General features: G+C 37.8%; 1 protein-coding gene across 1 annotated transcript; it reads left to right on the top strand.

Annotated features, from left to right (window-relative positions):
* Nucleotides 1–11,866: 11,866 nt before the first annotated feature.
* LOC111410456 lies at nt 11,867–18,180 on the top strand. The gene is made up of 4 exons (XM_023040794.1): nt 11,867–13,073; nt 13,168–13,892; nt 13,971–14,060; nt 17,075–18,180. Exons 1-4 carry the CDS (start codon nt 12,989–12,991, stop codon nt 17,870–17,872), a joined length of 1,698 nt encoding a protein of 565 aa, XP_022896562.1. The 5' UTR covers nt 11,867–12,988; the 3' UTR covers nt 17,873–18,180.
* Nucleotides 18,181–21,522: the final 3,342 nt, after the last annotated feature.

A 21,522-nucleotide genomic window follows, 5' to 3' on the forward strand; every position in this document is an offset into this window, starting at 1 on the left:
TGCAAGATGTAAAAGAGAAATGAAAGGCAATATGGAGAAACCGGGGATATGGCAGCATCCCCATCGCCCTACCTTCTTCCCAAACACTCAGCCTGGTAGAGGGCGAGGTACATCATTTTATAGAGGACCGCCTTTTGAGAGGCCGTTCAGGCCAGCAGATAATGGAAGAACATTCAGGCCGCAACATCACCGGCCAAATGTATGGCATTCATTCCAGTATAATGCAGGAAGGGCAATACCCTTTGATGAGATGACTAGAACCCAACAATAGCGTTTTCAACGAAACTATGGACGGATGATGAGGCAGCAACAGGGGGTGCCACATCCTAAAGCGCCTAAACTACTCAAAGTAGCCAATCAAAATGTCCTCAAAGATAGTGAAGAGACCGATACAGATAAATCAATGAAGGAACTGCCAGAAACTTCTTCTGGGAGATCAAGATTTGAGCGAGACAGAAGGGATGAAGAAGATCCAGATCAGCCCCTTACTATCCAATTCGGTACGTTGCCTCCTGTCGTGGCCAATAATTACCTACTGGCTAATGAATTCAAGAATAAAGAAAAAGAAGAAGAGAGGGAGAACAATGAAGGAGAAGCTTGCGTGCTGGTATGTGAAGAAGGCCAGACTTTTAGAGAGGCCTACCACGATGAAGAGGACGATGGGATGACAGACATTGAAGAAGAAATCGACCTAGAAGCAGAAGGAAGAAAGAGAGGAGTATCGCGCAATACTCTGTTGAAGCAACTACATCGAGAGGGAGTTCGCGAAGTAGACTTGTTGGGAGAACCATCTGGGCGTCCTTTCGATTTCTACGTACTGTACGGAACACCCAAAAGGAAAAAGAGAGTGCCTCGCTCTGAAAAGTACAGGTCACCTCCAAGAATAATGCCCCCTTCCACAGGTTGGGTAACTGATGAGAAAGCATTAGAAAAAAGTAGGAAGGAAGTTCAGGAGACAGAGGATCAGCGTGATATACTGCACGTCGACTTATGACAGGGGGATAATTCGACAGAAAACAAGCAGGACGTAGAAATAGAGACTGTCGAAAAGGTTATTTTTAAATGGCCAGCCATGAAATTGACTAAACACTTGAGGCCATTATATGTTAAAGCTTTAGTTAACGGCGTCCCAGTGGCAAAAGTGCTTGTCGACAATGGAGTAGCTATAAACACTATTCCATCTAGGATGATGAGGAAGTTCGCAAAGATAGAGGGTGACATGATTCCTACAGAAGTCATCCTCACGAGCTTCAATGGAGGAGCAACTTCAGCTAAGGGAGTTATGCCATTGGACATAACTATAGGGACGACTACTAGGACCACTGTCTTCTTTGTAATAGATGGTCCTACTAGTTACAATGTGCTACTAGAAAGAGATTGGATACACGAAGGTCGCTGTATACCCTTATCGCTCCATCAATGCCTGATTTTTTGGAATAACAAAGGCGAAGCAGAGGTGGTACAGGCCGATCATAGGCCTTTTGTCGCAGAAGCAAACTCGGTGGAAAAGTTCATGTACTAAGAAAACTATGGACCTGTCAGGGTAGTACAAGACGGAGAAGAAACTCAAGTTGTCACGCAAAGCGAAGAACCATTCTCAGTGGACGCACTCACTGAAATGTTCAAACAAATGAGGCCAAATATAGTGGCCTTAGAAAAGCCAGTAATTGGCAAAAGAATAATTAAGGAGTCTTGAATGGACTCTAAGTTACAAAAGCAAGTGGCCGACATTCAGGCCTTCAAAGCCAGACTGATGACTTTCAATAAGGAATGCAATGACAAGGCGAAAGAAGAGATAGCCCTAAAAGTGCTGAAGGACAAGTTGGCAGTATTCGAGTTAGAACAAAACATTGGCCGAGAAGTCAACAAGGTAGACTGTTTAGAAGAAGAAGTACTTACAAGGGAACTGGACGACGAAGTGATGTGGATCGCCAAACCTGGATATGCTCAAGTACAAGACCCTCTGATCAAAGTAAATATTGGCAATGAAGGAGAAGATCGCCCAACATTCATCAGCCAAATGCTCGACCAAGAGGTTAGTAACAAATTAATCGCTTTGCTAAAAGAGTACAAAGATTGTTTTGCTTGGGAATATGAACAAATGCCTGGTTTAGATAGAGACTTGGTGGAATATAGGTTACCAACTAAGCCTAACTTTAAACCTCATAGGCAGCCTCCTAGACGTTTTGCTCCCAATGTACTCCCTGAAATCAAAAAAGAGATAGAGCGATTATTGAAAGCAGGTTTTATTAGAACAGCCAGATATGTCAAATGGTTGTCCAATATCGTGCCAGTACTAAAAAAGAATGGTAAACTAAGGGTGTGCATAGACTTTAAAAATTTAAACATAGCTACACCCAAAGATGAGTATCCAATGCCCACGGTGGATTCTTTAGTAGATTCGACTATCGGACATGTCATGTATTCTTTCATGGATGGGTATTCAGGATACAATTAAATTTATATAGCTGAAGAAGACATACACAAAACTGCCTTTAGATGCCCTGGGTCTCTAGGATGTTTTAAATGGATAACTGTCTTTCGACCTAAAAAATGCAGGAGCAACTTATCAAAGGGCAATGAATTTAATCTTTCATGATATGATAGGCAAGTTTGTTGAAGTGTATGTAGATGACGTAGTAGTGAAGTCCATTAAAGAAGAGGACCACTTCGAACAGTTAAGATGTTCGTTTGAACGAATGAAGCAATATAAGTTAAAGTTGAATCCCTTGAAGTGTGCATTTGGTGTTAATGCAGGGAATTTTCTAAGTTTTTTAGTACATAAGAGAGGGATTGAACTTGATAAAAATAAAGCGAATGCCATTTTAGAGGCCAAACCACCTAACAACAAAAAAGAATTGCAAAGGTTCATAGGCCAAGTAAATTTTTTAAGACGCTTTATTTCTAATTGTGCAGGGCGAACTAAAGTCTTTTCGCCGCTTTTAAAGCTGAAAAATCAGGACGAATTCGTCTGGAAAGAAGAACATCAAAAGGCTTTTGAAAGCCTGAAGACATATTTATCAAGTCCACCAGTGTTGGTGTCACCAATCCAAGGACGGCCAATGAAAGTGTACTTATCGACTGAAAAAGAATCAATAGCTGGAATGCTCCCACAAGAAGACCAATTTGGTGAAGAAAGGGCGATTTACTACTTAAGTAGACGGTTAACGAAATGTGAATGTAATTACTCTGCTATCGAAAAATTATGTCTTGCATTATATTTCACATGTACAAAATTAAGGGCTTATCTACGGCCCATAACCGTTTATTTAATTTCTAAAGTAAATTTAGTTAAGTATATATTCTCACGCCCTATTTTACACCAAAGGGTAGGCCTTTGGACACTAGCTTTATCAGAATTTGATATACAATATATACCTCAAAAGGCAGTCAAAAATCAGACTTTGGCTAACTTTCTAGCCGATCATCCATGCCTCGACATGCCTGAAGAAATTGAACTAGAGATCAATTCATTCGAGTTAAAACTTTGGGTGTTGTATTTCGATGGGTCAAAAATCTCTAAAGGTGCAGAAGTAGGAGTAGCATTAATTAATCCTTTAGGGATTTGCTACAAATTTGCATTCACTTTAGACAGAATGTGCATCAACAATCAGGTCGAATATGAAGCCTTAATTGTAGGCCTAAAACTAATGATAGATATGGGAGTAAGAAATGTGATCGTTAGGGGCGATTCTCAATTGGTAATCCACCAATTGATTGGTGATTTTAAATGCCAAAGTGATTCTATTATAAGTCAATATGAGATTGCCCAAGAGTTGTTGGAGGAATTCGACCAAGTAGAATTTCAATGCGTTAATAGGATATATAATGACGTGGCAAATGAGTTAGCTCAAATGGTCTTAGGATACTCAAAGGTTTTGAATTGGAAGTCTACTTGTGAGTATGGAATCATATTGCCCGTGACTCAAAGAAGGGTGAGAAAGATTGAACTTCACTGCATACAAGATGGAGATGCAATGGATTGGAGAACAGATATTAAAAGGTTCCTTAAGGAAACTAATGGAGGGATTAGTAGGAAAATGAAGCTGTGTTTGCTGAACTATACACTAATAGATGAAGAGTTGTTTAAGAAACGCTCTGATGGTGTATTACTAAAGTGTGTAAGTTTGCAAGAAGCCATAACGATCATGGCCGAGGTGCACGAAGGGATATGTGGAGCTCATCAAGCTGGCCAAAAGATGAGATGGTTAATTATTAGGAGTGGATATTTTTGGCCAAAGATGGGAGAATTATGCATTCAGTATGCAAAGAGTTGTTTAGCATGCCAAAAGCATGGTCCAATACAAAGGGCGCCAGCACGAGAGCTGGCACCTATTATTAAACCTTGGCTGTTCAAGGGTTGAGCGATAGACCTAATAGGGAAAATTTATCCCCCATCGTCCAAGCAACATACTTTTGTTATAGTTGCAACAGACTATTTCATTAAATGGGTAGAAGCGGTACCTTTGAAAGGGATCATCCAGAAAAATGTTATAGAGTTCATCCGTGATCACATCATTTGTAGGTTTGGAATTTCACAAACGTTAATGGTAGATCACGGAACATCTTTGAATCGGGATCAAGTGAACAAATTTTTGAGCGAATTTGGGGTTAAATTAGTAAACTCCACACTATACTACGCTCAATCTAACGGACAAGTAGAATCTTCTAATAAGATTCTAAAAAATATCATCAGAAAGATGATAGATGAAAATGCCAGAAATTGGCACGAATGTTTGAACAAAGCCTTTTGGGCTTATAGAACATCACCTCGGTTAAGTACCAAAGTTACTCATTTCCAACTTGTTTATGGGCAGGAGGTCGTTTTGCCTATGGAAATCAACGTGCAATCGATTAGAGTGTGCTTGCAACATAAGTTGAATGATGATGAGTATGCCGAATCACTAGTTCAAGATTTATTGGGGTTAGACGAATTAAAGTTGGACGTCTTAGATAGATTGCAAGTTTAAAAACAAAGAATGGCTAAGTTTTATAATAAAAAAAGTCATAGCTAAATCGTTCAGCCTGGGTGAACTAGTTTGGAAGACGATACTCCCTTTGGATAGCAAGGATCCAAAGTACGGGAAGTGGTCGCCCAATTGAGAAGGACCATACAAAATAAACAGTGTGTTGCCCAATGGAGCGTATCACTTGGAAGATTTAGATGGCACCAAACACGTGAGATTCATTAACGGCAAATATTTGAAAAAATATGTTCCTTCTTTATGGGAATGTGAATAGATAAGAACACAATCAAAATATGTTGAACGATTAAAAGATAACAAGGTCAGAGCGAAATACGTTCAAATGAAGTCCTTTATTATCAAACGTTCATTACAAAAATGCAAAAATACAAATAATGGATACTCTACAAAATACAATTAAAAATAAGCTAATCTCCCGGTTGATCGCTGAGTAAGCCTCACACCGCCTTCCTAAATGCATCGCTGCAATGGTGGGATCGCCGAGTAAGAGGGTGGACTGGCCTCACCACCTTCCTAAATGCATCGCTGTAATGACGAGCAAAGAGGCTGAGAAGCACTCTCAGCAAGCAAGTTGAGAAGCACTCTCAGCAAGCAAGGTGGCCTGCAAGCATCCCAAAAATTGCCTTCTATCATCGACTCCTTGTAAAGGACAAAGAGACGATGGGAAGAACTTCGATGGTAAAAACTTCGCTGCTGGCCAGAAAATATTTCCTATACCTCTCACACCAAAGGTGACATCAAGGCAAATAGTAAAATGGACGGACTAAACAGTCCATTTTCGGATCGGATTGATTGTCAGAATGCCAAGTAATGGCAGCAAATTAGTTTCGAAGAAGAAAATGAAGATGAAGATGGAAGATGGAAAATGCGAAGCATTTATGGGAGGGTGGAGATGAAGAGACAGAATATGAACAGCCACATTTCTGCCTAGTAAATGGAATTAAATAGCCCAAAGTTTTAGGAAAAGTGGTGAAAATATCAAAAGCAAATGGGCAAGATTTTTTAGCACAAAACAGTTAAATGCTTGAAGAATTGACGACTAAAAAAATAAAAAAAATAATAATAAACGTCAAATAAATGCACAAGAAGTTAATGTTCATTAATGATGAACAAAGTTACAAAGGGAAAATCAAATTACAAAAGAAAAAGGTATCATGTGTCTTAATTACAGTTCACCCCATACTGAACGAATTCGTTCCCTAAGTTTTTCCCAATCCTCGTTCTGCCAAGAGGAAGTGATGTTCAATTCGGCCACGACATCATCATCAACTTCCAACTTCTTGTACTGCTCGACCAAGGACTTAGTTCGCTCAATTCCCTGGGAGGCGTTGCACTTTTTAGCAGCCATTCTCGCCCTGCAGTCGTCCATTTTGGCTTGAAGTTCTTTCATCTGAGCAGCCAAATTAACCATCAAAGAGTCTTCAACCATGACTTCGAAAGAGATTTCTTTCAACTCATCCTCAGCCTTGTTGATCTCCATACGCAAAGACTCTTTCTCAGATACGGCTCGAAGATATTGAGTACTTTTGGCCTTTAGTTCAGCATTCTTGGCCAGCAAAGAAAGGACCTCGGAGTGGATAACCTTCGACGTCGCTTTAAAATCGACAGAAAGATTAAGTGACGAAAGCGTCAGTGCTTGCTCCAACTTCGCGTTCAGATGCTTAAGTTTATCCTTGTGTCTGGCAGCACTAGCCCTTCCAATGTCCATATCCATGAAGGACACGTACTCAAATATCGACTCCTTGAGGAACTTCAAATCTTCCTTTGAAGAAGCAGCAGGATGATCAGATGGAGCAGGGAGAGACGTCTGGACTTGCCCCTAGGAAGCGAACAAGTCTTGGATAGAATGTACAATCTTGTCAGCATCCTGGAAAGAAAATTGCCAATATTAAAGATTCTCACTACAACGAACAAGATAGAAATAAAAGTGAAGCAAAGATTACCTCATCAACAATCGTGGAAGATGGCATGTCCTCAGCCAAGTCTGCCACCAACGACTCCTCGATTTGTGAGGACTTCCCCTTGTCTGAGCGAGAAGATGTTGCCACAACGGGCGGACTCATAGGAGTATCTGCAAAACTCAAGAGCAACAAATCAGAAACCAACAGCACAAGCAAAGGTAAGACATCAAAAGACTAAATTACCTTCTGCTTCGATGTTTGGGGGGTTGACGCCCTGGGAAGAAGGTGGTCCATCCATGGGTTGTGATGAGGACTCTGGGACTGAAGATATCTTTTTAAGCGTAGCCCCCTCATCAACCGGTTTGGATGAAGCAGCCTCAGCGGAGGATGATGGAGCAGGAGCTGTCGATGTCAAAGCCTTTGAAGGAGAGGCTAAGCTTTTCTGAGAAGTCCAAAAGATCATCAGCACACAGAAAAGTTTCAAGTATGAAAAAGTATGCTTGTGAGTAAACCAATTTAATTACCTTCCTCCTGACGATAAGAGAGGCATCATCATCATCATCATCAACATCATCCTCCAGAATGGGAGATGCTGAGGCTGGCCGTTTGCGGCTTGGGGCACTCTTGACTATAGTAGGCTTGGCAGGGAGAGAAGAAGATGAACGAGCAGTCTGTTTAGTGTGACGAGAAGGAGAAGGACTCCGAACGGACAAAGGAGTGACTAAAACAGGAGGAGGGGAAGAAATGCTCGGCTGGTCTAGTGAATGAAAGGCACGATTGGCGTCAGTCGCAAATAATCTGCGCTTCACTGACGGCCAGAGCTGTTCAAAAAGAGGGTGAATGGTGTGGCTAGAATTGAAGGGGGCTAATGAAAAATGGCTGGTTAAAAGAAGATTGCGAGCATTTATAGCCTCTGCCTCCGCCTTATTAATGGTATAAAAATGGTTAATTAAGTTCCTTGAATAGCAAGGAGGAACAGGCCAAATTTGGCCGAAACCAAGCTGGCGAGCAAAAAATTGAGGAGCATAAATTTCTACCTCTGCCTTGGCATTGGTCCCAGTTAAGATATCATGAAATAGCTCCCTCCCGGTTAAAAACTGGATCCAAATGAGCAGGGAGGTGTTCGCGCTGTCTATAGTAGAGGGGGGATGTACATAGTTTGTAGTCAAAAAAGGAGGAAAAGGAAAAAAGGAAGAGATTGAATCCAAAGAATAAAAGAATGAAAAAATGTCTCTTCTGGACATATTTACAGGAGCCAAGGGCTCTATGGCTAGCCCATAACAGCTAGCAGAGAAGCGAGAAATTGATGGGGCACCAAATAATGGAAAATAGGATCTCAACCACAGTTAAGTGAACCAAAGAGGTCTACTGCCAGTGGGAGATGCACCATTCTTCAATTGAGTTTGAAGAGAGGCCATGCCTCTATAAAGGGCAGCCAAAAAGAAAGAACATAAATTCAAAGGCCTGCCACGCGCTAATTTGTGCGCTATGGGTAAATAACTCAGGGAGGACTTTATGCTTGGCGCACACAAAACATATTTACAAAGCCAAACTAGAAGAAAGGACACTCGCTCAATATGGGAAGGCTCAACGCTCGAATGATTGTGAAGGGTTTGCAAGCTTGAATAAGATTCGGTGTAGTTTTTACCAAACTTTGGGGCACCACCAGAAACAAAGATACTAGGAAAAATGGTATCACCCAAAGGTGGTAGATTTACTAGGGCCCCAACTTCCCTTAAAGTAATAGACATGGGGCCAAGAGGGAAAATAAAGGTATTATACTCAGAAGACCAAAAACTCAAAGCAATCGAAAAGAGTACTGAATCAAAAGTAGAGGGGTGAATAGAGATTTCTAACAAATCAGAAATCCTAGCGCTATCAAAAAATGTCTTAGTAGGACCATGACCCACAAGGCGAACATGCCACCTACGGAAAGCTACATCAGATTTAGGCCAAGTGCGAATACTTCTTTCGCGAAGTGGCCCCAGCGGCAGAGAGTTTAGAAAAGGAGAGCCTTGATACAAGGAAACAGCTGACCCACCGCCGCCTGTTCAACGGCTTCTGCATTGTTGAAGAAAGAACCTAAGTAGAACTCATTGCGTTCAACATCGGCGGGCGCGAGAAAACTCGGAGTTATGTATGGACGACTCAGAAGTTTCTGAAAGTCATCAAAACTAAAGGAGTCGCCAGCTTGAGATTGTGAAGTAGTCATTTGAGATGGAACGAAGTTTTTCAGGGTTACGTAGCAGGGAAGCAAAAGATGAACAGTAAATCATGGGAGAGACGCGAAAAATTTAGCGTGATTTAGTGGTGCAGTGAAATGGCGTGTTTGGGGGTTATAAGAGTTTGCAAAACGACGCACCTTTTCAAGTTATAGAAGAAAACAATGATTGAAATTCTTGAGAATTTCGAATGTTGCTGGAAACACAAAGTGAATATGGCAAAATTTAATAATTATTGTTAATTCTACCATATTGGGGAGTAATTGTTGACACATAAAAATTCAGCCCAAATCGAACGGCCCAAGGAGTGAAGCTCAATTGGAGGATCCCCAAATCAGATTGTCCAAAGAACGAAGCCCAATCAAACAAATCAAGATGAAGGCCCAAGAACGCGATAACGCCATCGCCCAAGTTTGCAAGTCGCCCAGAATCTGAGCAAATGGAGTGTCATACAGCCGCCCAAGGTCTTAACAAATATAAAGCGTTGTGGTTATCAAGACGTGCAGTTATCAAAACAGTCATTAAAGCAACCATATCACGTTCCACGATTCAAGGAATTCAATCGAAAGCGATTGAACGACGAAGAGTAATGACAGCAGTTAAAAAATGCAGTTTTCATGACAAGTTAGCCATTACGAGGAAAGTGGGCAATTATAGGACGATCAAGTAGTTTTTAGGTGGTTGATCACAAAGAGATCGTCCATGAAGTATAAAAGGGAGAAAAGACATAGAGCAAACGACCTAATCAAAAACTCTCGAACAGAGAACATGTAATTTTAATTTCCTTAGCTTAGATTTAAACACTTTTTTCAGTAACTCGTGTGCTTGCGCCCCTTGGAGGCACTTTGTTTTTAATTTCCAATTGTAAAGTTATCGCCTATAAAAAAACACCCTTTTTTGGGACTTTGTCTCAAGAGGTTTGTCCCTTACACAATCGTCTGATCCCTTTTAATTGTTAGCGATTAACCCGCACGAAACAGCGCTCATCGTGCGGATAGCGAGCAGTAACTACCCTGCTAAAACTGTTCGAGCACTTCTCCTCACAAACTTCAAGCGTTTTTTCCGACGATTTGATCTTCTTTAGCTTACTTTGAGTCCTTCCAAAAGACATTCCCAATCCGTACAACTCAACTAAAATTATAACTCAATTAAATGATATTTATGGACATGGTACTTGCCAATAAAATTTAGACCTAACAATATGCAAGCAGAAGAAATTAGAAAGACTATTTGCATTAGGAACTTTCATTTTATCATTTTCCTTAGCTTTAAATATAGTCTTCTAAGGTGTGGTACGTAGAATCTTCTCAAATAAAATAAAAATATTAAAATTTCGTATTTTCCATTTGAGGACTTACCTCATTTGGATAATCAGAAAACATCTAAAGAATTTTATAGCCATGTGGCGAAGAGTACCACATATGCAAATATTAGTACAAAAGAAACATGACACTTGTTAGTGCTTCAATTAAATCTAAGTAACGCGTCTTATAAAATGTGATTAGTAAGTCGTGAATTCATTAAATGTATATATAAAAATTGTGTTTAAGTAGCTCACGATCAAATAGAATTATTTTGTGACAAGGACACGATTGGTAATTGAACAACGTGTGTCCAAGGGTTTGAGAGCATCTTTGTCAAAACTTTTAATTGTTTATATATTGGCCAAACTCTATTCGTATTTATTCATTTTGTAGGATCTATAACTTTTACATAAATTTTATTTACGCATTCCTTGGAACCCACTACTTATTATCAATTATCAATGTTGACAAGATTTTCCCAATTTTTTTAACTATACATTCTCTAAAAATCACTATTTTAACACTCGACCATCTCAAATTTTAGTGAGTATGATCGAGTTTTTTCCACAAACTTTGAAAAACGTCTCTATGGTTCACAATAAATTTGAATTTAATTAAAATTCATTGTTAAAATTTGGATTTAATTGTATTTTAACAAGAAGCAAATTCATTGTGTGTTTCGTTGTAAAATTCAAATACTACGATGCAAATAGCTTCAAATTCTTAAAAAATAAATTAAATTTAAATTCAAAATAATCATTTATAGTGGTATAGACAATGCTTGTAAAAGTGTGCAAAAGAAGTGACTACTAATTGTAATGAAATGTACAATATATTTATCATAAAAATTAAATTAAATCGGAAATTTTTAACAACGAATTTTAGCCCCTGTTTGATGGCCATTATTTAAAAAAAGAGTTCTAAAAGTAATGATTTTTTAGAGAATGTGTGATGAAAAGGTTGAGAAAAATTTTATGTTTGCGTGTAAAATATTTTATCGTATAGATGTGTGGCTAAATCCAAAATTATAGTAAGCAATAAAAGATTTTTTTTAAAGTTTAGTGGCCAAAGTTCTACGTTTTTCAAAGTTAGTGATCAAAATTTGATCCCTCAGAGTTCAGTGATTAATATAAGATATTTTTTAAAATTTAGTTACCAAAATTCGACAATCTCAGAGTTTTCTAGCGAGATGAGATGCTACATGTGCTTTCCTTCAGTCATATCACTAATTTTCATTAAAGGTTTGAGAAGTACGATATTTTTTAAAGTTCAATAGTTAAAACATGATATTTTAAATTTTAGTGAATAATTGAAGATATAAACTTACATTAATGATCAAAATTCGACATTTTAAAATTTCGTGAACAATTGAAGACCTAATTTGCGTGAGCATCGGAACAATTAAATAGAGGTTATACCAGTCCCAGTATCCACACAGCAAATACTATTGGCAGTGTAAACAAAAATTGGGCTACAAACCAAATATTTCTTCCCAAACACATCATGCGCAAAACTTCCTCTAGACATACGAATCTCTATCGTTAATCTCCGCTATCTGTATAAGCGCACAGGAAATCGATTCTTTGCCACAGCATAGAAAAGAGACCAAGATTCATGAAACACCGGATAGCTGGCGTTCTTATTCTCTCTCATTCTCTATAAATTTCGACAAACAACTCATTCAAAGGCGGCGAGGTCGAGGGCGAGAAATAGTTTTTTTGGTGTGCGTAAAACTGGAAGGGTATTGTTTTAACATTTAATGTTATTCTGGAAATTCGGGGTCGGTCTGTTTTTTAATTGTTAAGATATATTGGGATTGTTTCCGTATTACTAACTGTTTGGACGTGAGGATTTTTCTGGGATTTTGGAATATTTTGTTGTTATTGGATGGTTTGGGTCTAGGGTTTGATATTTCTCCATTTTTATATATGGAGACGGAGACGAGCGTTTGTTGAAGGATTGCGTTGTCTTGGGAAGATTTATGCATGGAGTAGGGTAATTTACGGCTTTTTGTTGAATTTTTCGACACTGACACACAAGACTGTTCTTGGTGCGTGTTTTCTTGGTAAGTTAGGCCGTGAGAGGCCCTTGTCGATATTGTTTCCGGGAATTGAAAACTGCAGAAGTTTGGTTTTTGAATAAATTAAGCACTTTTGTTCAATAGACTAGGCAGTATATATAAATTGTACAAAGAGGGTGAGAAAAGGAAACAAAACACCAGTCCCCCTGTATATATGGAATAATTCAGATTCTTTTATTCAAACGTGGGCTTTTTTGGAGGAATTTATTTGGGGGTTCTATGGATTCGGTTAATGCATCTCTATTCAGCCACTGAGTTTTAAAACAGCGCAGTAATGGCTTTGACCTAACGGATAAAGGGATTAGTGCATTGGAAACTTCAGATTAGGATAAAATTTTGGATCTGACTTTTTGAAAAAAGCATTCAATTTTGTCTGGGAGAGGAGACGAGTCGGTTATCAATCGGCACAGTGCTGTGGATACAAGATCATTAAATAGAAGAAAAGTAGATTATCTTTCCCATTATTCTTTGTATACTATAATGCTTGGCATTAGTTATGGAAAGAAGTGAACCCACATTAGTACCAGAATGGCTAAAAAACAGTGGAAGTCTGGCTGGTGGTGGCACTGCATCACATTCAGGTAAACGTTATCATCTTTTTGAAACGAACAGCTTATATTGGATATATCTTAGTTCGTAGACTGGAACTATTTTTAACGTGTTTTTGTTTTTCAGATGATCATTTTGCGTCAAAACTAGCAAGAAATAAGTCATTTGTGGCGAGCAATGGTCATGATTTAGGGCGACCATCTGGTAAGGATACATCTTTCCATCAGATTTTCAGTAGTAATGGTTCTGGTCCCTTGAGGTCGTATAGTAGTTTCGCTAGGGATCACCGCGGTAGGGAATGGGAGGACACATATGGTTCTCATTATAAAGAAAAGTCAGTTTTGGGGGACCGTAAACACCAGTACATTTCAGATCCATTGGGGGGCAACATTTTGTCTAGTAAATTTGAGCAGTATAGTTTTAGGCGCTCACAGTTGATTTCCAGGAAACGTGGGGAGTCATGGCCAAAAAAAGTTGCGAATGATTTGAGCAATACCTGTGGAAACAACAGCAATGGTCTGCTTACTAAGGTCAGTCCTATTAGCAGTGTCAACAAAGCCTCTTTCGAGAGAGATTTTCCATCCTTGGGAGTGGAAGAACGACCAGCCACTCCTGAGTTTGGAAGGATTCCGTCTCCTGGCTTGAGTACTACTATTCAGAACTTACCCTTTGGTACCTCAGCCATGATAGGTGGCGAAAAATGGACGTCAGCTTTGGCAGAAGTGCCCGTTTTAACTGGCAGACTAGCTATTCCTACAAGTTCTGCTCCTATGACTTCTGGCTCGACCACTGGTCTTAATATGGCTGCAACTGTGGCTCAGGGTCCTGCTTGTGCTCAGGCTATGCCTCAGGTAGGTTCAGTTTTTCCTTATTATGGGTGATAATATTGAAAGTTGTTGTGCTAAAGCTTCTTTTTTGTTTTCTTGAAGTTGTCTGTTGGAACTCAGAGACTTGAAGAACGGGCAATAAAACAATCTAGGCAATTGATTCCGGTAACACCGTCCATGCCGAAACCCTCGGTAAGAGTGAACTACATAACTTTGCTTTGAAATTCAATATGCATCCTTTGTATATGAATTTATATGCCTCAATGATAACAGTGTAAGTTGGTATTCGTCATTTTTAAAGTTATAGCATTGAATAAATTTCCCAATTTTTATATTCTGCTTTAATAATCTTTGAATTGCATTTTCCTTCATCTGGACTGTTTAGGATTTTTAATATTAGATGCTGGTTGAAAAGTTCAGTAGTTTTAGATAGAGGTTGAGACTGGTACATGGTTTGCAAGTTTGAAAATTTGTTTGTATTGAAATTGATTATTATAAAGCAGATATCCTGCGATTTAAACTTGAAAGCTTACTGAATTGGTTTGTGTGATACTTGGAAATAGCTATTAAATCAGGACAGTTTAATCTTGGAGACTCAAAAGGATTTGCTTCAGGAGAGATTTAAAATACAGTAAACACAGAGAGAGAGAGAGAGAGAGAGAGAGAGAGAGAGAGAGAGAGAATTGTCTAGGCGCTATGGAAAATTCGGTTGTCATGGCATCTCCTGGATTTTTCTCTACTGGAGTTAATATTTTTTAATGGTAATAAATTTCGTGACATAAATATAAGATATAGGGTGACTGGAACATCTATTTGTGTAGTTCTTGGGCTGAGATAAATTGAGAACTTTGGAGGATCTTTGTTATCTTCCGAAGAAAATAATTATTCGATGAGAAGATGTTAGAAAGAGCATAAACCATCGATCAGTGAACATCCCAGCCAAAACTAACACTTCTACCTTCGCAACTTTCTCGTTCATATTGGTAGTGGTTCATCTAGCTTTTGCATTAGTTAACCAGATTAGTATACTACAATCACTTGTTCTTGAAATCGTTACTCAATAGTCAATATTGATATTGCCTAATTGCTTCAAGAAAGGCATAAGCAAAGAGGAATCTATCCCTATTAATCTTTTTCTTCTTATCCATGCATTTTCTGTTTCTAGAGAAAGGATCTTCTAGATAGAGAAACAGAAAATAGGGTTCTTGTGTCAAGGTGTGTGGTACAAGGGTTTTTTCTTCATTCATTTTCTTCACTGTTTTCATTTTTTGTGTAGGTGTATTATGGGTGCTTTTTGTCGTTTCGATTGGTGAAAGTCAGCCAATGGAAATACTATTTTGATGAGGATGAGATGGTAAAACAAGTGATTTCTATAATTGAGAAGTAGGAATAAATTTTGACTGCAGGACTAATGTCTAGAATTTGAACATTGTTATCTTCACACTTAATCAAGGTGGATTTTTCTTATTTTTGTTTAGAAGGTTGTCTTTTGTCTTGTCTCTATCTCTCCTCCCCGCTCTCCTCTCTCCCCTCGCTCTGCTTAAGTATTTGTTATTTATTTAAGGAATATACTTGCCTTAATTATTTCTCTCGCTTTATTCCCTTTCATTTTAAAACTTACACCTTTTAAATAATGATCTTGCTTTAAATGTAGATTTCCGCTGACAACTACTTTGATCGGTTTTGATTGCCAAATCGCTTTTAATTCATATACAGAGGAAAAGTAATTTATGATTTCGTTAACTTTTAGGATTGTTATCATGATTGATTTCTCATTTTTAATATGCAGAATTTGATATCATTACGGCGGAATACTTTCAGGAAACTGAAGGTCCACATGATTAGGGAATTTTTTTCTTGATGTTAATTATATTAACTTCTAATGAAGGCAAACAGCAACCATGTAAAGGTTGTTATTCTGTGTTATATCATTTCTCAATTACATTAGTTTTGGGTTGTGAATAATAGAACTGGAAGAACTATAAGATGTACCAGTCGCTCAGCAAAGATGTAGGCGTTGGTTCTTGCACTTGTCATTTTCGAAAAGAAAGAGAGAAGTTCTGAGAGTTGGTAAAATATGTGTGACCGATATTTCTTGTCATATCTTAGTTCTCCCCCCACCACGTAATTTTTTGGGGGCGTGGGGAGGTTGAGTAGAGGGAGGAACAAATTTTGCTTGAAATCTGTGAGAAAAGAGGAGCTGGTGACCTGAGAATGAGTGGGAGAGTGAGATCACTGGATTGGTGACAATAACAAAGTGCAAAAAGAAATCTTTATTGGTTCTAACTCCTACTCTTTATTAAGAGACTGATCCTTTTCTTGAATGGTTAGAAAAATAAGGGCCCAGATCTCGCATGTGAACAATGTGGATTGATACGAAATCTGACTCAAAACCAAATACAGTACCTTTGGGCGCATATGTACTGCATTGATCGATTCTTCTAATAAATAAATCTGATTGTTACTTTGAATATTGAATTCAACGGAATCAAATAGGATATGACATTCTTAAGTCTTTTGTGGGTGGGAGAGTTTGGATTACTTTTGATGACAGCAAAGGAGAATTTGAGAGCAACGACGAAGCCAGTGGGACAATAGGGAGCAACTAGCTTGGTGAAGAGTAGTCGTGTCTTAAATATTAATTTTCCTCAAAATCTTTAGTGTTGAAGGCTGAAAATGATGATTATTTAGCTAAATCCAAACTACGGTGTATTATATGCATATGGAATATTTATTAACTTTTATGGAACTTCATCTCAACTTAACACAATCCAATATTTTGCATAGCCGAATCTTTATTTTAGGCTTGCAACTGTCTCCATCGCACTTTAATGATGTCAATTCCATTCTACTTTTAAGAACTCTAATGTTCATGTATCTGACTTTTTTTTTGTTTGCGTTAATTCCTAAAAGTTACGTCTCTTCAAAGTAGCTATTGAATATCCAGGCCTTGGACTGTTGTTATCTCTTCTTTTCTCATGAAACTAATTATCAATTGCTATCAGAAATTGATTTTTTGACCCATTGAAATAAGTGTAGAAAGCTATATTTTTTGAGAAATCTACAAGGGCAGACGTGAGAGAGCTTATGCTTTATGTGCTTTTGGGGCCATTCTGCATAATATGAATGGTCTACTTATTATCATGTGCTATTTTGTTTTTGATAAATTTGAAGATATGATTAATCATGTTGAACTTTTCCCTCAGGTCTTGACTTCTTCAGATAAACAAAAAACTATGGGGGGTCAGCTGCAGCATCCAATTTTGCCTTCACTTTCTGCTAGTCATTCTCCTCGTGGTGGGCTTGTGAAGTCTGATGTTTCAAAGACAAGTAATGTGGGAAAGCTCCATGTTCTGAAGCCAGTGCGAGAGAGGAATGTTGTCTTTTCTGCTGCAAAGGATAACCTGAGCCCAACAAGCGGTAGCAAATTAGTAAATTCCTCCCTTTGGATGGCTCCATCAGCTTCTGCAGCTGCTCCCGTTATGGGCCCACCAAACAACTCATTCATTCATAGTGCTGCACACAAGCCCGTATTGACTGTGCTGGAGAAGCGAACCACTCCTCAAGCTCAAAGTCGAAATGATTTTTTCAAACTTATGAGGAAGAAATCCATGGCCAATTCCTCTTCAATTCCTGATCAATCTATGGCAAACTCCGTGTCTGTTTCAGATCATGGTACTTCTCTGTCACCACCTGCTACAGATAAGTTTGGTGAATTAGAGGTCACTGCTACAAGTATTCTTAATGCTGGTTATAGGCCATCATGTGTAAGCCTGAGTGAGGGCCATTTGTCTGACAAGAATGGTGACCTCACTTGCAATGGTGGTGCTTGTGAAGGGCAGAAATATATCAGTAATGGAAAGAAACATCAAAGTTCTGCTCCTATAATTTCAGAGGAGGAGGCTGCCTTTTTGCGCTCCATGGGCTGGGAAGAAGATGCAGATGAGGGTGGTCTTACTGAAGAAGAAATCAGTGCTTTCTACAGGGATGTAACTATAAATTAAAAGTTTGTGAATCGTTTCTAGTTCAGATATTAAAGATGGTATCTAGGTACCCTTGGAGGCCAAATTTTAATAAATAATTGTACGCAATTTTAGAACAACATAAGCTTTTGGATGGCGTTTGGTATCGTGCCGAAGTAAGCAAGACTGTAAACTTTCGTTGCCTCTCATTTGTGAGAATTGCACAAATCTTGGACTTTTGATGGAAAAAATGAGAGGGTTTATTCTGAAAATGTAAACAAATGACGATTAAACCATTTTTACCATTTCTGATTTGTAGAATTACATGGTTTATTTGCGTTGAAAGAAAATTGTCTACGTAGAAGACAGTAGTCCATTATTGCTTGCTAGGGTGGGACCCAATTGTCATCAGGGACAGTTGAATTTAAGGCATGTTGGGTATTATTTTTTACCTCAAAAAATTAATTTTTTGATTGTTATTTTATTAATCCAATCGTCATTTACTTCTTCTCTCACATGTTCAATCCACGTTTTTCTTTAACAATCAGAAAATCAATTCTCATAATCACTATTGAACAAACCCTTAAATTTTGGAACACCTTGAATGACCACCTCCCCTTGATTTGGGAGATAAAAATAAACTTAATAAATTAATTAAATTCAGATTATTCATTATAATATTTGCATTATTAGTGATTAGAGTTGAAAGCATGAGATTTTCACCAAATTGTTCGATATTTCACACAATATGTCAAGAATATTGCCGTTAAATAATATAAAAAAATAAAATTCAAAAGTAAGATCGTAAATAATTAGATTGAGATGGTATTTTATTATAAGAAAAATATTTTTTGCTAATTCATAATTAAAACGTATATATGAAAGAAATTGGATTTTATTAATTAATAAATTTCCAGATCTGTTTTTCTTGAAAATCTAAGTAATTAAATATAAATATTGACATACTTTTTAAACATTCAAATCCTCGTGTTTTACAACAGTAGTCAAATCCTCACATGGAACCTTCTGATAATAAATAAAATATATATCAAAATCCCAAAGATCAAATTTATCCCTACGTTTGACCTTCATTTTTTCAAAAATTCATTTTTTAAAACCATCTTGCTCGTTGCGTGGCTATTCATGTGCTGTCAATATACATAAAGCATGTTTGATAGAGATTTTAATCCAATTAAAATCAATTTTCTAATCTTTATTTTATTGTTTCAGTCGTTATTTTTTAATTCTTCTCTCATAGATAGGATTCACTTTATCTTTAATGATCAAAAAATCAATTAACAAAATTCCTATCCAACAAGAATAAATATCCATGTCCCGGATTGGGGACATGATTAAAAACAGTGGCGCCATGCGCCCCCCTATTGGAGGGGTGTCGGCCCATGACACTCCTATTTTTAACCCTGTTTCCAACCCGGGACAGGGAGCATCTCTCATCAAACAAGCACAGTGTAAAAATTATCACTGGTTTAAATGTGTGAAATTCTTCACGTGCAATATGAAGTTGCGGAGACAATGATTTCTTTATTTTCCTCCAAATCGACTTCTCTCACCTTCCTCAAATCCCAATAAAGAAAAATAAAATTGTGTACACTCTTTTCGTGTCTTCAAATATAACATATAAGAGGCTGAATAAACTCTACATTATATCACTACACGGAGGCTGAATAAAGTCTGCATTATATCACTAGACGCAAAGTTTAAACAACATATTAGCTTCATAAATATTTGGTGACACGAAATCACTTTCTAATATATAGAAATTAGGGAAAATTTCATAAGTAAGAGAATAACTATTGCCCATTTTAAAAGTAAGAATAAAAGCTGTAAATTTTCAAAATCAGATATTTATTAAAATTTATTTATAATTTAATTAATTAATTAAATATATTAAAGTCACATATTTATACAATTTGGTCATAGATTTACAATTTAATTAGTCGAGTATTATTTTTCGTTCACAAACTAGAATTTTTTAACATCACAAATTATTTTACGATCACAATTCCAATATTTTGTAGGTTACAATTTGTTTATCGGTCACAGAAAAAAATTTATACGTTATAATTTATTTATAGGTCAGAGATCACATATATTATGGGTCACAACTTATTGAACAATCACAAATTATTAATTTTTTAGGCCACACATTATTTTTTGATGACAATCTATCATTTTTATTGGTTACATAGTGTTTATTGATCACAGATTAATCAATTTAATGGTCACAACCAATCAGTTAATCTGTGATCACCACCAAACAACCACTACCTCCAATAGCACCACGCCACCTCCACTGCAACTGCCATTGCCAGAACACCGCCACCATCTCAACAAAATCAACGCATCCATCTCGACATACCACGTCCACCAACATCTCATCGTCACCACGTGACAACAATATCACTATCTCAAACAAAATCAACGGATCCATCTCGACAGACCACGTCCACCAACATCTCACCGTCACCACCACACTCTTAACAAACAAAACCACCACAACTACTGCACCACACCCTCCATCAACCAACTGTGCCACCACCCTACCACACCACTAGATTCACCACCATCATCACAATTGCTAGATTCGCCACCACACAACGAACACACCATCAAGACCACCCTACAAAACACCACTTCGCACTGCAATCCACAACCCTAAAGGCAACATCAACCACCAGATCCGACACTATCAGCAACCACCACAACACCGCTACCACACAAATACCATCATCACCGCTACACATAACAACTTTGCCTACGCAGGTCGTAGATCTGCTTCACCACCATCAACACCACCACACAAACACTACTTTGAGCTGCAACCCACCGTCGCACCTCACCGCCAGATCCAGCACCGTCGGATTCGAAACCGCTAGCCACCACCACAACACGTCACCACACAATGGAGGGAGACAACTGGATTGTTGTAGGGGAGAGAGAGAGAGAGAGAGAGAGAGAGAGAGAGAGAATGAATGAGAATTAATTAGGGTTTGTGTATTGGAATGTATATATATTTAGTAAAAAAAATTATTTAAAAAAAAATTAATTGGGATAAAAAATTTGATTTTTGAAAAGTGAAAGTTCCCCCTTGATTTTAGAATTGAGGATTTTTATACTAGGGTTTTGTATAATTTCCTCTAGAAATTAAGTATGAAACATAAGTGGCTCGAGCTAGGATTAAAATGAACCCCCCTCCCCCCCCCTCTCAAAGTCCAAGCTCGAGCTTGAGCTCAGCCTCTCAAGGTGAGTTAGCTCACAAGCTTCATCAAGCCAGATTGAGTATTTTAATTTTAAATAAGAAAAAAAAATATGATAAAAATGTGTTTTAAAAAAAATAAACATGGAAAAGTGTATATTTTTCAATTGATTTTCAAAGCATATTTAATTTTTTTTCATAAATATATAAACAAAATAAATTCAAGTTTGAAGCATAAAACAAATTAATTCACGTTTCACAACTCGTTGAGTTAGACCTATTACAAGCTAGCCCATTGGCAAGGTCCGGGCCCCCTTTTCAAGCTCAACGAGCTGCTTGGTGCTCGGCTCTCTGGCCTACAAATTGAGCTGGGAGTTGTGCAAGACGAACATACCTTGCTCAACCTATTGCCATACTTGTAAGTTTAAATTTAAAAGAAATTCTACTTAGATTCATAGGTCAATACTATTATCTC

This window comes from Olea europaea, chromosome 15 (assembly GCF_002742605.1).
Source record: "Olea europaea var. sylvestris chromosome 15, O_europaea_v1, whole genome shotgun sequence".
NCBI classification, from domain to species: Eukaryota; Viridiplantae; Streptophyta; class Magnoliopsida; order Lamiales; family Oleaceae; genus Olea; species Olea europaea.